At 42.4% G+C, this 16,333-nt stretch overlaps 1 protein-coding gene across 1 annotated transcript in view; it reads right to left on the bottom strand.

The window, feature by feature from the left end:
• Positions 1–1,229: 1,229 nt before the first annotated feature.
• Positions 1,230–16,333, bottom strand: part of LOC126267178 (NHL repeat-containing protein 2) — a 168,530-nt gene continuing 153,426 nt past the window's right edge. The window contains exon 11 of the mRNA XM_049972140.1: positions 1,230–3,566. Within this exon, the coding sequence (XP_049828097.1) occupies positions 3,328–3,566 (239 nt within the window). The 3' untranslated portion in view covers positions 1,230–3,327. The remainder of the gene's footprint in view (positions 3,567–16,333) is intronic.

Raw genomic sequence — 16,333 nt, 5'->3', positions numbered from 1 at the left:
AATAACTTTCAGTTTCTTTCCCATGTGGATGTGCCTATGTCTTGACCATTTGCAGAGAATATTCCAGCCGGGTAAATGCAACCATTCTCAAGCTAATTGTACCTGCATAATGCACACTAACCAGAGCATGAGCTTAGTTACATCTCCTGCTCATTTCCCTATTGTCATATCATTCTACTATGACAGGAAGCATTGATGGAACTACTGTAATTCCTTTTTGTTATGTGATTTTTTCTTTGTGCTGCATTTTTATTTTACACAAAAGAATGTCTAAAGCTTGGCTATTGTGATCCTATAACCAAACTCAATATTACTTATTAATAGGTGTGAATGTGTCAGGTATGGATCAAACAACTGTTGTTGATAGACATTTGTCAATGATTTTGCTACTCTGACACAGATTGAGCTCAACTTGCACAGCTGTTTAAAACAACCTATCCAAGAAGGAAGCGTTATTACATTGTAATGCTTGATCACATTATCTGTATAGCTTTGGCCTTAATCACACAACTGCTTTCTTTACTAATGAAAAACTGAATTGAAAGATAGTGATTATGGATGAAGAGGTCTTGTAAGTATGAAATGATGACTACATCCAAAAGACACTACAAAAAAGGATAGGTCGGAAGAGTTTCAAAGAAGTGTGCTGCTTGTAGTGGAACCTGTAACTTACATGGTGATAGGTTAAGAATCACTGCTAGTACCTTATGCATAAAATTTACCAAATGGAAACATCATTCCGATTATATGGTTGAAAATTGGAGCTTTTCCTTTCTACTGAGAAATGAGGTAGTTTTGTAATCTTTTTCTTCCTGCTACCTTTTTGATTCGAGTGTCATTTTCTCTCTTATTCATGACTTTATTCCATTTTTTTGTTGTGATCATCAGCAAGGTTTCATTTAGGTCTCTTAAGATTTTTTCTTGCCTTAGCTTCCTACATTTCTTTTTCATCTTTTATCATTTGTTGCTTAAGAGATGAATACTATATCTTAAAAGATGAATACTATACAGATATTGTCATTGTTTTGGTCACCTGCTGTCAAACTCACTGTTTAATATACTCAAAAAATTAAAGCACACTTGCGTGTGACTGGTGCGCAAAACTTAAAGTTGGAAATGTCTTCTGCTTGATGTGTCACTGCCAAGTAACATACCTTTATGAAACTTGGGCCATATATGGAAAGAACTGCTATACTATAGTACAGAAGGTAGGAGGAAGAAATATGGAATGAGACGAACAGAAATGACATTTTTATTCAAAGACAATATTTACACTGAAATCACCACAATTTCTGATGTTCCCCTGGACATTACAAAAGGCGAGACATGGTTCTTAATAGGGTGTGTGAGTTCTTGTGGTAGGCAGGTCCATTCCTCCACCAGCATGGCTGACAACTGCCAGATAGCCATCAGTGTATGTGGACAGGTATTCATGTTCGATGGTATTTAAATTGGGAACAGGTAGGCTAGTCAATTCGCTGAAAGTCCACTCATTCCAACAGCTGCTCCACCTATGCTGTTTGATGAGGTTGCACACTGTCACAAATAAAAATAATGTTAAGGTCAAAAGCACTGCTGAAAAGATACACTTGGGTAAGGAGTACAGTGTCAAAATAATAGTGACTGCTGAGTGGACTGTGTTCATATATTTAGAAGTTAGTGTGTCCACGCAACATTATGCATTCTCACACCATAACAACTGGGCCACTGAAATGATCATGTTTGACAATGTTCTTGGACACATTACATGTTTCCACATCTTGGCATATGGTGGTATGTTCAGAATCACTTTGCACACTGAAATTGCTCTAATCTGAAAAGAGCATGCAATGTCACTCCTCTTGGGTCCAGTCCCTATGCTCTTGGCACAATTGTAAATCTCTGAACACGGTACACTCATTGATCAATGTTATTGTGACACTGCACTCCATTCCCATGTTCATTTTTTCAGGGGTGCATTCAGCCCTGATGTCTCTTTTATGGATAACAATGTGCAATGCGTTGGACAGTGCAGATGAACGATCTCCCCTGACTTGAATCCCATCAAGTATGCATTGGAAGAATTGGGGAGACATATTGCAGCATGTTCACATGCACCAACAACCATCCAGCAGTTGCCAACTGTGGTGGTGGAGGAGTGGAACTCCCTACCACAAGACCTCCTTACAACCTTGTTACTGGCATAGGAGCACATTCCACAGCATGCATTGCCACACATTTTGATCATGCACCCTGTTAAAAAACTATATTCTGTCTTTTGTAATATCCATGAGATGGTCATAAAAGGTGGTGAATTCAGTGTAATTATTGTCTTTGAATAAAAGTGTCATTTCTTTTCATCCCAATGCGTATTTCTGTCAGTTATGTTCTGTACAGTGTTGTACTGTAGCAGTTCTTTCTACATACTGTCCAAGTTTCATTGAGCTGTCTTACTTGCAGTGACACATTAAACAAAAATCATTTTCATGCTTAAGTTTGCACCGTAGTGTACTTTATGTGCCTTCCCCTCACTCAATAACTCCATAGCGCAGATGAGTGGTAGTCTTTACCCATTCCATTCTTGGTAATACATGAAGGAATTCCATTTCAAATTAACTTAAAAATCATAATATGTGACTTAAAAACTAAACTACCTTTATGTTCCTGTTACATCAACTGCACACACTCTAATTGGGTCAAAGGGAAATCTTTTGATAGTGTCCAGGTTCTCAACAGTTACTGAATAAGCATTTGTCCTTTGATCTCAAAATAATGAGGAGATTATTATTCAATATAGTATGCTTTTATTCAAAGCCACCTAAAGAAATTAATACATGTTTAGTCCCAGCTGCAAGAAAAAACTCCTCTTTTTTTTCATTCTCTTTCTCTGCTTGCAACTGATGTGAGGCATTTATTTTTGTTTCATTTTGTATAAATCACACCTTAACTGAAGTAATTAATTTAAAATTCATCAGTTAATATGCGACATTGACTGTACAATCATTTGACAGCCAATGAAAACTATAATAAACAGAGTACATAAATGACATGTGCTAGATACAAATAGTATTGTACAAACTGATAATTTGTGACATGACCTAATTTGCTATTTTTAACAAATTCATTAGTACAGATTAAAAATATATTATTTTATATTTTTGCTTTCTACATTATTATCAGGTGAACTGTAGAACAGTACAGTTATTTCAACAGTGAGTTACAAGAACCTGGAAATATTTTCTGTGTGTGTTTCCCCCAAAAGGAATACTGTCTTCAGGATTTTCATAACTGAATTGCACTGTTAATAAGCAATGAAATAAGTGCACATTGATTACCTATATAACAGTGTTATGATACTATGTATTTGAAACTGTCACTAATTTCTGTGGGTGCAGCAGTATCATAATGAACAGTACACAGAAACCGTAGATTCTTCATAAGGCACTCATTGTTAGCTCTACACAGGTACATCCGAAAAACCATTACTGCAGATGTTGACTGATTTTCTTTGGCTTTTGGTACTGTTAGTTCCACATCTAATTCTTTTTTGTATTCTCCACTTAAATTATTGGACTGCCATTCCTCATCTGCAACAAAAATATGACAAACTTGTCATAAATCTATTTGGGAGATAAAAAACTATAGGGCATAAAGCCTAATATGTTGTGCAGAACAGGGAACCTATGCCTGAAAGTGTTGGCTTGAGTACTACAGAGCACTGAAGTTTGAGAGTATTAGTTCACTTACTCTGTATTGCATTTGTTAGCTTATTAGTCACGCAAAATATAGCCGTCAGTGTACTATAGTTCCTTGTTCTCACTATAACTGGGTAATTGTGTCACATACTAATCCAATAATGTTGTCAACAGCATTATGACATGTACTAGCACCCAGTTAACAAAATGACTGATTTGCTACCTGCCTACAGTAAAGATTGTGGGAATGGCAGGTCAACTGTATAATTGTATCAGAAAGGCATTCCCAACAGAAATGCTGTGCATCATTTAATGTTTGTTGCAACTGAAAGAGAGCAGAAACTGCAGGTAGATATTGTACTGTCACAGTTGCAGTGTGTACATACAACAAAGTGAACTTTCTGTGATCGTTACATTTTCCTGTACAACTTTAGAAAGGTGAGGTACTGGGGGGGGGGGGGGGGGGAGAATTTACTGTAAGTATGGAAAGGTGTCCTCCCCCCCCCCCCCTTTCCCCATGAACCATGGACCTTGCCGTTGGTGGGGAGGCTTGCGTGCCTCAATGATACAGATAGCTGTACCGTAGGTGCAACTACAATGGAGGGGTATCTGTTGAGAGGCCAGACAAACGTGTGGTTCCTGAAGAGGGGCAGCAGCCTTTTCAGTAGTTGCAGGGGCAACAGTCTGGATGACTGACTGATCTGGCCTTGTAACACTAACCAGAATGGCCTTGCTGTTCTGGTACTGTGAACGGCTGAAAGCAAGGGGAAACTACAGCTTTACTGTATGATTGAATGATGATGGCGTCCTGTTGGGTAAAATATTCCGGAGGTAAAATAGTCCCCCATTCGGATCTCCGGGCGGGGACTACTCAAGAGAACGTCGTTATCAGGAGAAAGAAAACTGAGGTTCTACGGATTGGAGTGTGGAATGTCAGATCCCTTAATCGGGCAGGTAGGTTAGAAAATTTAAAAAGCGAAATGGATAGGTTAAAGTTAGATATAGTGGGAATTAGTGAAGTTCGGTGGCAGAAGGAACAAAACTTTTGGTCAGGTGAATACAGGGTTATAAATACAAAATCAAATAGGGGTAATGCAGGAGTAGGTTTAATAATGAATAGGAAAATAGGAATGCATGTAAGCTACTACAAACAGCATAGTGAAAGCATTAGTGTGGCCAAGATAGATACAAAGCCCACGCCTACTACAGTAGTACAAGTTTATATGCCAACTAGCTCTGCAGATGATGAAGAAATTGATGAACTGTATGATGAAATAAAATAAATTATTCAGGTAGTGAAGGGAGACGGAAATTTAATAGTCATGGGTGACTGGAATTCGAGAGTAGGAAAAGGGAGAGAAGGAAACATAGTAGGTGAATATGGATTGGGGCTAAGAAATGAAAGAGGAAGCTGCTTGGTAGAATTTTGCACAGAGCATAACTTAATCATTGCTAACATTTGGTTCAAGAATCATAAAAGAAGGTTGTATACATGGAAGAACCCTGGAGACACTAAAAGGTATCAGATAGATTATATAATGGTAAGACAGAGATTTAGGAACCAGGTTTTAAATTGTAAGACATTTCCAGGGGCAGATGTGGACTCTGACCACAATCTATTGGTTATGAACTGTAGATTAAAACTGAAGAAACTGCAAAAAGGTGGGAATTTAAGGAGATGGGACCTGGATAAACTGAAAGAACCAGAGGTTGTACAGACTTTCAGGGAGAGCCTAGGGGAACAATTGACAGGAATGGGGGAACGAAATACAGTAGAAGAAGAATGGGTAACTTTGAGGGATGAAATAGTGAAGGCAGCAGAGTATCAAATATGTAAATGACCCAATACAAAAATGTTTCCCTATCCCTATCTAGAACCCAGCCCCAAATATTGTTGCTGCATTGTTGCCTCACTTACGGATGGCCTGACACACAAATTACCAGTCTACGATTGCAGCCCTTCCTTCCACAATGATCTCCACCTGTTCAGATTGCATCAGTCTGTAGCCCTCACCAACTTAGCCGTGTAAAACCATATAAATGAGGCCCAAACGTCCTTGCAATACCCCCTTTCTATCTGTATATTTCTACATCCCCTCTCCCAGCCTGAAACTCCTGCCTTCCAGAAACTAGAGCAGCTTGCACCTCCATCATATGCCCCCCGCATTCACTCACAGCTGACAAACAATGCCTCACCAACCTACTATATTTAAATCTTCAGAGACTCCCTCCCACCACCACACAGAATCCAGAACCACACACAAAATACTGCCACGAAGCTGTCTCCAAAATCCTCAGTCTCACTTTAGTATCAGTCCTTTCCAAAGGCCTCACCTTTTGACCCACTCCCAAATTCAATTATGCTGGACTTCTTAAAGATCTTCTCCCAATTCTTACAGTGGAAACTCTTTTTCACCACTAAGCCTATCAGTCAGACTCAATCAACAAGCAATATTGAACCCTGCCCGACTCAGAATTTCCTTACCTTAAACCTCGCCTCACCATCATTCTCCAGATCCCTCAACATGGAAACCAACCTTATATTCACAGAGAGAACAACATTCCACCACCTACAAACTGTTCTAATAATTTCCGAGTATGCAGCCGGATCCTGTTGACATTCTGCCATGACATTTCGGCCCAGAGACGTCCGGCCATCATCAGGTGAGTACACAACTACTGAAGAGCCCAGGTGCAGTTGCGGTATTTACGCCGAATCTCGCGCATGCGAAATGTACTGGCATCCTACAGCGCATGCGTCAGGTGTTGACATGCATGGCATAGCAGAGTTGTATGTGCTGCCCTCGGTGGTGAAAATAAAAGATCATCTAGTCACTGAGTATCAAATGACGCTGTCGATTCTGCTGTGATTGTATAATTTTAATAACAGGATTCCAATTTTTATCCAGCTGAAAGCTGTTGTCACAATTTATAAGATTATCGTCAAGACGTATTTACACTGATTCTTTGATTACGGAATCCAGAAACTGGAGCTAAAATTTTTGTTCCATTGTATTCCATTGAATGTCCCAATGAAATACAGTGCTCCGCTACTGCCGATTTTGACGGTTACCACAGATGGGTGTATCTTTCTTGTTCTGTACATCATTCATGGACAGTTCTTGTCGTCTGTCCAATATATGCAGAGCCACATTCACAAGGAATTTTGTAGACACCTGCTTTCTTCAGTTGTGAATCGTCTTTAACGGATCCAGCCGTGGCCCAGTTCTTTGCTGGTGGACGGAAGATAACCTTGATTTTATTTTTCGTCAGCAATCGACCTATTTTCAATGACACATTCCCGGCGTATGGAAAGAACACAGTTGATTTAAAGTCGTCATCAGCGTCCTCAGTGTGTTGCTTCTTGTTATGACAGTTACGCATGGCCTTCCTTATTTGGCGTGAAGTGTAGCCATTCTCTTTAAAAACCTTCTCCATGTGTTCAAATTCTGCGTGAAGGTTTTCATAATCCAATATTACATGCGCTCGGCTGTTTGTGCTGGGTGATGGCAGCTTGATGCCTGGAGATACAGAGCTGTGTGAGTTGGTTTCCTGTACACAGAATGTCCTAATGACCCATCATTTTTACGGCGTATTACCACGTCTAGAAATGGTAAAGTGCCATCTTTTTCAATCTCCATTGTGAATTTGATGTTCTCATGTAATGAGTCCCCCCATGAACCATGGACCTTGCCGTTGGTGGGGAGGCTTGCGTGCCTCAGCGATACAGATGGCCGTACCGCAGGTGCAACCACAACGGAGGGGTATCTGTTGAGAGGCCAGACAAACATGTGGTTCCTGAAGAGGGGCAGCAGCCTTTTCAGTAGTTGCAGGGGCAACAGTCTGGATGATTGACTGATCTGGCCTTGCAACATTAACCAAAACGGCCTTGCTGTGCTGGTACTGCGAACGGCTGAAAGCAAGGGGAAACTACAGCCGTAAATTTCCCGAGGACATGCAGCTTTACTGTATGATTAAATGATGATGGCATCCTCTTGGGTAAAATATTCCGGAGGTAAAATAGTCCCCCATTCGGATCTCCGGGCGGGGACTACTCAGGAGGATGTCGTTATCAGGAGGAAGAAAACTGAGGTTCTACGGATTGGAGTGTGGAATGTCAGATCCCTTAATCGGGCAGGTAGGTTAGAAAATTTAAAAAGGGAAATGGATAGGTTAAAGTTAGATATAGTGGGGATTAGTGAAGTTCGGTGGCAGGAGGAACAAGACTTCTGGTCAGGTGACTACAGGGTTATAAACACAAAATCAAATAGGGGTAATGCAGGAGTAGGTTTAATAATGAATAGGAAAATAGGAATGCGGGTAAGCTACTACAAACATCATAGTGAACGCATTATTGTGGTCAAGATAGATATGAAGCCCACACCTACTACAGTAGTACAAGTTTATATGCCAACTAGCACTGCAGATGATGAAGAAATTGAAGAAATGTACGATGAAATAAAAGAAATTGTTCAGATAGTGAAGGGAGACGAAAATTTAATAGTAATGGGTGACTGGAATTCGAGTGTAGGAAAAGGGAGAGAAGGAAACATAGTAGGTGAATATGGATTGGGGCTAAGAAATGAAAGAGGAAGCCGCCTAGTAGAATTTTGCACAGAGCACAACTTAATCATAGCTAACACTTGGTTTAAGAATCATGAAAGAAGGTTGTATACGTGGAAGAACCCTGGAGATACTAAAAGGTATCAAATAGATTATATAATGGTAAGACAGAGATTTAGGAACCAGGTTTTAAGTTGTAAGACATTTCCAGGGGCAGATGTGGACTCGGACCACAATGACCTGTAGATTAAAACTGAAGAAACTGCAAAATGGTGGGAAATTAAGGAGATGGGACCTGGATAAACTGAAAGAACCAGAGGTTGTACAGAGTTTCAGGGAAAGCATAAGTGGACAATTGACAGGAATAGGGGAAAGAAATACAGTAGAAGAAGAATGGGTAGCTCTGAGGGATGAAGTAGTGAAGGCAGCAGAGGATAAAGTAGGTAAAAAGACGAGGGCTGCTAGAAATCCTTGGGTAACAGAAGAAATATTGAATTTAATTGATGAAAGGAGAAAATATAAAAATGCAGTAAATGAAGCAGGCAAAAAGGAATACAGACGTCTCAAAAATGAGATCGACAGGAAGTGCAAAATGGCTAAACAGGGATGGCTAGAGGACAAATGTAAGGATGTAGAAGCTTATCTCACTAGGGGTAAGATAGATACTGCCTACAGGAAAATTAAAGAGACCTTTGGAGAGAAGAGAACCACGTGTATGAATATCAAGAGCTCAGATGGAAACCCAGTTCTAAGCAAAGAAGGGAAGGCAGAAACGTGGAAGGAGTATATAGAAGGTTTATACAAGGGTGATGTACTTGAGGGCAATATTATGGAAATGGAAGAGGATGTAGATGAAGACGAAATGGGAGATACGATACTGCGTGAAGAGTTTGACAGAGCACTGAAAGACCTGAGTCGAAACAAGGCAAGGAGTAGACAACATTCCATTAGAACTACTGACGGCCTTGGGAGAGCCAGTCATGACAAAACTCTACCAGCTTGTGAGCAAGATGTATGAGACAGGCGAAATACCCTCAGACTTCAAGAAGAATATAATAATTCCAATCCCAAAGAAAGCAGGTGCTGACAGATGTGAAAATTACCAAACTATCAGTTTAATAAGTCACAGCTGCAAAATACTAACGCGAATTCTTTACAGACGAATGGAAAAACTGGTAGATGCGGACCTCGGGGAGGATCAGTTTGGATTCCGTCGAAATGTTGGAACACGTGAGGCAATACTGACCTTACGACTTATCTTAGAAGAAAGATTAAGAAAAGGCAAACCTACGTTTCTAGCATTTGTAGACTTAAAGAAAGCTTTTGACAATGTTGACTGGAATACTCTTTTTCAAATTCTAAAGGTGGCAGGGGTAAAATACAGGGAGCGAAAGGCTATTTACAATTTGTACAGAAACCAGATGGCCGTCATAAAAGTCGAGGGGCATGAAAGGGAAGCAGTGGTTGGGAAAGGAGTGAGACAGGGTTGTAGCCTCTCCCCGATGTTATTCAATCTGTATATTGAGCAAGCAGTAAAGGAAACAAAAGAAAAATTTGGAGTAGGTATTAAAATTCATGGAGACGAAGTAAAAACTTTGAGGTTCGCCGATGACATTGTAATTCTGTCAGAGACGGCAAAGGACTTGGAAGAGCAGTTGAATGGAATGGACAGTGTCTTGAAAGGAGGATATAAGATGAACATCAACAAAAGCAAAACGAGGATAATGGAATGTAGTCAAATTAAATCGGGTGATGCTGAGGGAATTAGATTAGGAAATGAGACACTTAAAGTAGTAAAGGAGTTTTGCTATTTAGGAAGTAAAATAACTGATGATGGTCGAAGCAGAGAGGATATAAAATGTAGACTGGCAATGGCAAGGAAAGCGTTTCTGAAGAAGAGAAATTTGTTAACATCGAATATAGATTTATGTATCAGGAAGTCGTTTCTGAAAGTATTTGTTTGGAGTGTAGCCATGTATGGAAGTGAAACATGGACGATAACTAGTTTGGACAAGAAGAGAATAGAAGCTTTCGAAATGTGGTGCTACAGAAGAATACTGAAGATAAGGTGGATAGATCATGTAACTAATGAGGAGGTATTGAATAGGATTGGGGAGAAGAGAAGTTTGTGGCACAACTTGACTAGAAGAAGGGATAGGTTGGTGGGACATGTTTTGAGGCATCAAGGGATCACAAATTTAGCGTTAGAAGGCAGCGTGGAGGGTAAAAATCGTAGAGGGAGACCGAGAGATGAGTACACTAAGCAGATTCAGAAGGATGTAGGTTGCAGTAGGTACTGGGAGATGAAGCAGCTTGCACAGGATAGAGTAGCATGGAGAGCTGCATCAAACCAGTCTCAGGACTGAAGACAACAACAACAACAACAACAACAACAACAACAACATGTAATGAGTTTAAGTCATAAAGGAATTTCTCCAGTTCCTGTCTGCCATGAGGCCATACAACAAAAGTATCATCTACGTACCGCCAGAAGACCGTAGGCTTTAAAACAGCAGACTCAAGTAATTCCTCCTCAAAGTCCTCCAAAAGAGATTAGCTACCACATTGGACAAAGGGCTCCCCATGGCGACGCCGTCTGCTTGTTCAAAGAATTCATTATTGAATAAAAAGTACGTTGAGGAGAGTTGAAAAGTCACACCTACAAACTGATCCAGACCTTATCATCATACCTGCTGACACTGACTCCACCACTGGGTTATGAACTGCGGGGATTATCTGGCAGAGGGTCCCTGTCAGCTTACAAACCTTGTGCAGTAACCACATTCCAGAAATCCAACAGGGTCTCCAGTCCCTCCTCAAATCCTTAGGTCCATCCAAGGACCTCTCCCCTGAGTCTCTCTCTCCTCATAACCACTACTCCCCCTATTCTTACCTTCTTCATACTTCCTCAAGTCTATAAACCCAACCACTCAGGACGCTTCATTGTGGCCAATTACTGTACCCCCTCTGTGAGAATCTCTGTTCTTGTGGACCAACATATTCAACCTATTACCCATTATTTACCATCATGTCTAAGAGACACCAATCATTTCCTCCACCTATTCTCCACAATTCCTATTTGTTTCCCTCCAACACACTGCTCATCACTGTCGATGCAACCTCGATCTGCACTAACATCTCCAATGCTCACAGTCTCGCCACTATTGCACACTACCCTTCCCAATGCCCGACTGACTCTAAACCTAAAACCTCCTTCCTGGTTACCATGACCAACTATATCGTCACCAATAATTACTTCTCCTTTGAAGGCTTCAACTACAAGCAAATCTGTGATACAGCAATGAGAACCTACATGCGACCAACAACGACAAACTCTCGGCACAGATAAAAGAAATTTAAAAAAAAATTGTCTTCCTTTAAGGATGCAGAGTTCAAATGTTTATGATCAGCTCCTACTGTAGTGTAAACAAATACTTGCAACAAACCTGTAGCAAATAACTATAGTACAAAAGTTCTGGTAGAATATTAAAACTTCCAGCATAAAGGAGATCATTCACTGAAAAGCAGAAGCACTGAGTCCTCAACAGGCACACACAAAAGAGAAAGAAAACTTGCTAGCTCTCTGAAGTGGCCTTCTTGAGCTAGAATATAAATTCATACACAAAACACAAACATGGGCAAGTACACACATGCCTGTGCTCCTACATGGTAACAGCTGGATGTGCACTGCCAGGAATTCAGATCTGCACATAGACTGCGGTGGGATGGGTAGACGGAGAAAGGGGTAGGAGGCAGAGACAGGGGTTAGGGGTGAGTGACAAGTGGCTTAAAGGGAGGCGGCTGATATACTGGCTATGATTACAGGAGGAAGGGGCAGCAGGTGCACAGGCTAGGCATGGGATGAATGGGTGTTGCAGCTGATGGGGAGCAGCACATTATGTGAGTTAGCTATGTGAATTGGGAGGGTGTGACAGGACAGAGGAAGGGGAAACTGCTGGGTGGAGGTTGTGGGGATAGTGGGTTCATCGAGATTCAGGCTATGAGGTTTACAGGAGCAAAGGCTGTATTGCAAGAATAACTCTGATCTGCATGGTTCAGAAAAGCTGTTGGTGAAGTGAAGGATCCAGATGACCCGGGTTGTGAAGCATCCACCGAAATTGAGCAAGTTGTGCTAAACTGCATGTTGGGCCACCGGGTGGTCAACTTTGTTCCCGGCCACAGTTTGGCAGTGGCCATTCATTCTGGTGGGCAGCTGATCGGTTTTCATACCAACATAAAAAGTTGTGCAGTGATTGCAGCAAAGTTGGTATATGGTTCTGAGCACTATGGGACTTAACATCTGAAGCGCCTAGAACCGCTTGGCCACACCGGCCGGCAGTTGGTATATGATGTGTCTGCTTCACACTGGTGGCCTTGCCTCTGGTGGGGTAGGGCAAGCCTCTTACAGAACTAGAGTAGGAAGTGTTGGGTGGGTGGACTGGGCAGGTCTTGCAACTGTGTCTTCCACATACCTGTGGCAAGTAGTTGGGAGTGGGAGTCGCATAGTGACGGAGTAGGATGTTGTGTAGGTCGAGTGTGTGACGGAACACCACTTTAGGAAGGGTGGAAAGGATCTTGAGTAGGATGTCCCTCATTTTAGGGTGTGATAACAGATAATCAGAGTCATGGCAAAGGATATGGTTCAGTTGTTCCAGTCCTGGGTGTTCAGGAAGGGTGGGAAGAATCATGGGTGGGATTTTAGGGCAATATGATAGACAATCAGAGCCATGGCAAAGAATATGGTTCAGTTTTTTCCAGTCCAGGGTGATATTGGGCCACTCCTTTGAGGTCGATTCTTGGAAATGGGGGAAGATTAGGAGTGTGTGAGGATATGGCACTGGAAATTTGCTAGCAGACTAAGTTTGGGGGGGGAGTACCTGTCTGTAAGAGTCCTCATGAGACCTTCAGCACACTGCGCAAAGGGCTTCTCGTCACTGCAAATACGCAGTCCATGGGTGGCCAGGCTTTAGGGGAGGGATTTTTTGGCGCAGAAGGGACGATAGCTGTCAAAAAACAGATACGGTTGGTGATTGGTGGGTTTAATATGGACAGAAATGTGGACTGCACTATCAGATACATGGAGGTGAATGTCCAGGAAGGTGGCATGTTGGATTGAGGAGGACCAGGTGAAGCAAATGGGGGAGAAGATGTTTAGGTTGTGAAGGAATGAGGATAGAGTGTCTTAGTCCTGAGTCCCGATAATAAAGAAATTGTCAATGAATCTGAACCAGACAAGAGAGGTAAGGCCTTTGATATGAGGGATATTGGTAAATAAGGAGGTGGCATCAACAGTGACAGATAGGGGTCCAGGGGGTAAAGGGGTGGAGATTCTGTGAAGGACGTAGTTGTATCTTTGATGTGAGAAGCTAGATTTTGGGCAATTGGTGGAAGGTGTTGGACAACAAGAGCAGAAATTCTTTCAACAGGAGGACAATAACCAGCTACATTGGATTGTCTAGGATTCTTGGGTTTATGGATTATGGGAAATAATTAGAAGGGTGATGTCTGGGGTGTCATTGGGGAGAGGAGGGAGTTGGACTCAGGAGAGATGTTCTGGGATGGGACTAAAGATTTCAGTACAGAATGGAAGTTATTTTGGACTTCTGGGAAGGGATCATTATGGTAAAGCTTGTATGTGGAGGAGTCAGACAGTTGGCAGAAGCCTTTTGTTAGGCAATCGCTGTGATTCATCATGACAGTGGTGGAACCACTGCCTACAGGGAGGGAGATGATTAGGTTAGGCTACATTTTGAGGTTGTGAATAGCTGTCTTTACTTCTGCTGAAAGGCTAGTGTTCTTAGAAAGGTACCTGGGGAAGGATAGTGTAGCCAAGTTGGAGGTACGGAATTCCTGGAAGGTGATGAGTGGGTGGTTAGGTGGGAGGGGGCAAGGTCACAATTGGATGGTGATGTAAACTGGGAGGGGTAAGTTCAATGTTGTATAAGGTTGGCTTTGGTTGGAGGCACTGGTGGCAAAAATATGTTTCCACTGTAATAATTGGGACAAGAAAGTAGATCTTTGACAAATGCAACATGATTAAACTTAGGTGTGGGGCTGAAGATGAGGCCTTTGAGTAGGACTGAAACTTCTGTGGGATTGGATACGTTAACAACTGTTTTCGGTTCTGGGGAATGTTGGGATGGAGGTAGGTGGTGGTTAGTGTTTAACGTCCCGTCGACAACGAGGTCATTAGAGACAAAATTGGCCGTGCCCTTTCAAAGGATCCATCCCGGCATTTGCCTGAAATGATTCAGGGAAATCACAGAAAACCTAAATCAGGATGGGCGGAGACGGGATTGAACCGTCGTCCTCCTGAATGCGAGTCCAGTGTGCTAACCACTGCGCCACCTCGCTCGGTAATGGAGATAGGGAAAGGGATACTTAACTGAGATATGCCACTGCTGAACATTACCTCTCCAACATCTTTTGGACTCCAAACCACTACCCCATTCCTCAAACACTTTACCGATTATATCCTGACTCATAACTACTTCTCCTTTGAGGGGAAGGTGTATAAACAAATCCATGGAAGGGACATGGGCATCTGCATGGCACCCTCCTGTGCCAACCTTCTTATATGCCATCTACAGGAAACCTTCCTAGCCTCTGAAAGCCACAAACCCTTGTCTGGTTCAGGTTCACTGACAATATCTGCATGATGTTGACTCAGGACACAGACACCCTACCCTCATTCCATCACAGCCTCAACATCTTCCATCCCAGCCACTTCATGTGCTTCTCCTCCACCCAATGTGCCACCTTTTGCCGTCTAATGACTTCATCCAAACCTTTGTCCATATTAAACCCACTAATCACCAACATTACCTGCATTTCAATGGATGTCATCCCTTCCACACCAAGAAAACACTCCTGCACAGCCTGGCCATCCATAGACAGTGTATCTACAGTGACAAGAACCCCCTTGACCAGTACACTGAAGGACTCATAAGTGCCTTTACAGGCATGCACGAACCCCCCCCCCCCCCCCCCCTCCAACCCCGCTTCCAACATAGCCTACAAAAAGATTTCTCATGCCGTATCCTCACACATCACTAACCTCCCATCATGCCCAAGAAATAGCCATAAAGGAGAACCCACCTCGTAAACCATGCAGCCGAGTCAATGCCTACTTCCCAGCTCAGACATATGGATCTTTCCCTCCACCATCAATTTCCCTGAACTATGCAAATGAAAGTTATCCTTGCAACATATTCTTTGCTCCCATAACCCTCATGGCCTCAGTCTTCATTTACTCACCATCCTCACACCCTTCATCCAACAGTTTCCCCTTCCTCTCTCCTGGACTGCAATAACGGAATCATATCCTTCACCGCAGCTTTGATTATCTATTATCTGCCCTGAAATGAAGGACATCCTACCCAAGATCCTTCTTAAAATGGCGTTCCATTGCCCAGCCAACCTACACAACCTCCCAGTCCATCTCCATGCCACTCCCACTCCAAACCCCTTGCACAGGGATCATATCTCTGTGGAAGACCCAAATGGAAGACACATGCCTAATCAACCCAGCTATTAATTCCTTCTCCTATCCTGTCACAGTGTTATTCATCAGAGGCAGGGCCATCAGTGGAAACAGACATGTCATATGCCAACTCTGCTGCAATACATGGACAGCTTCTTATGTCACTATGACAACCAACCAGCCATCAACCAGATCTAATGGTCCCTGTCAACTATGGCCATGAACAAAGTTGACCACACAGTGGCACAACATGCAACTGAGCACATGTTTGATTTCAATGGTTGCTTCACAACGTGGGTCATCTGGACCCTTCCCTCAACCACCAGCTTTTCTGAACTACACATATGGGAATTATCCTAGCAACACATCCTGCATTCCCATAACACTACTGGCCTCAATCATAATTAACTCACAGTGCTGACACCCTCCACCCAGCAGTTTCCTCTTGCTCTGTTCTCTCATTCCTTCACAATACATGCATATGCTTCGCCTTCATCATATACCACTTCCCACTGGCTGTGATACCCGTTTACAAAGCCTGGATACCTACCAGCCGCCCTCCCTCTGCACTATTAGCCAGCAAACTGGTTGCTTTCCTCCAAGCTTCCTGATT

This window comes from Schistocerca gregaria, chromosome 4 (genome assembly GCF_023897955.1).
Source record: "Schistocerca gregaria isolate iqSchGreg1 chromosome 4, iqSchGreg1.2, whole genome shotgun sequence".
NCBI lineage: Eukaryota > Metazoa > Arthropoda > Insecta > Orthoptera > Acrididae > Schistocerca > Schistocerca gregaria.
The sequence above is the reverse complement of the archived record's forward strand: the minus strand, read 5'-3'. Positions and strand labels throughout refer to the sequence as shown.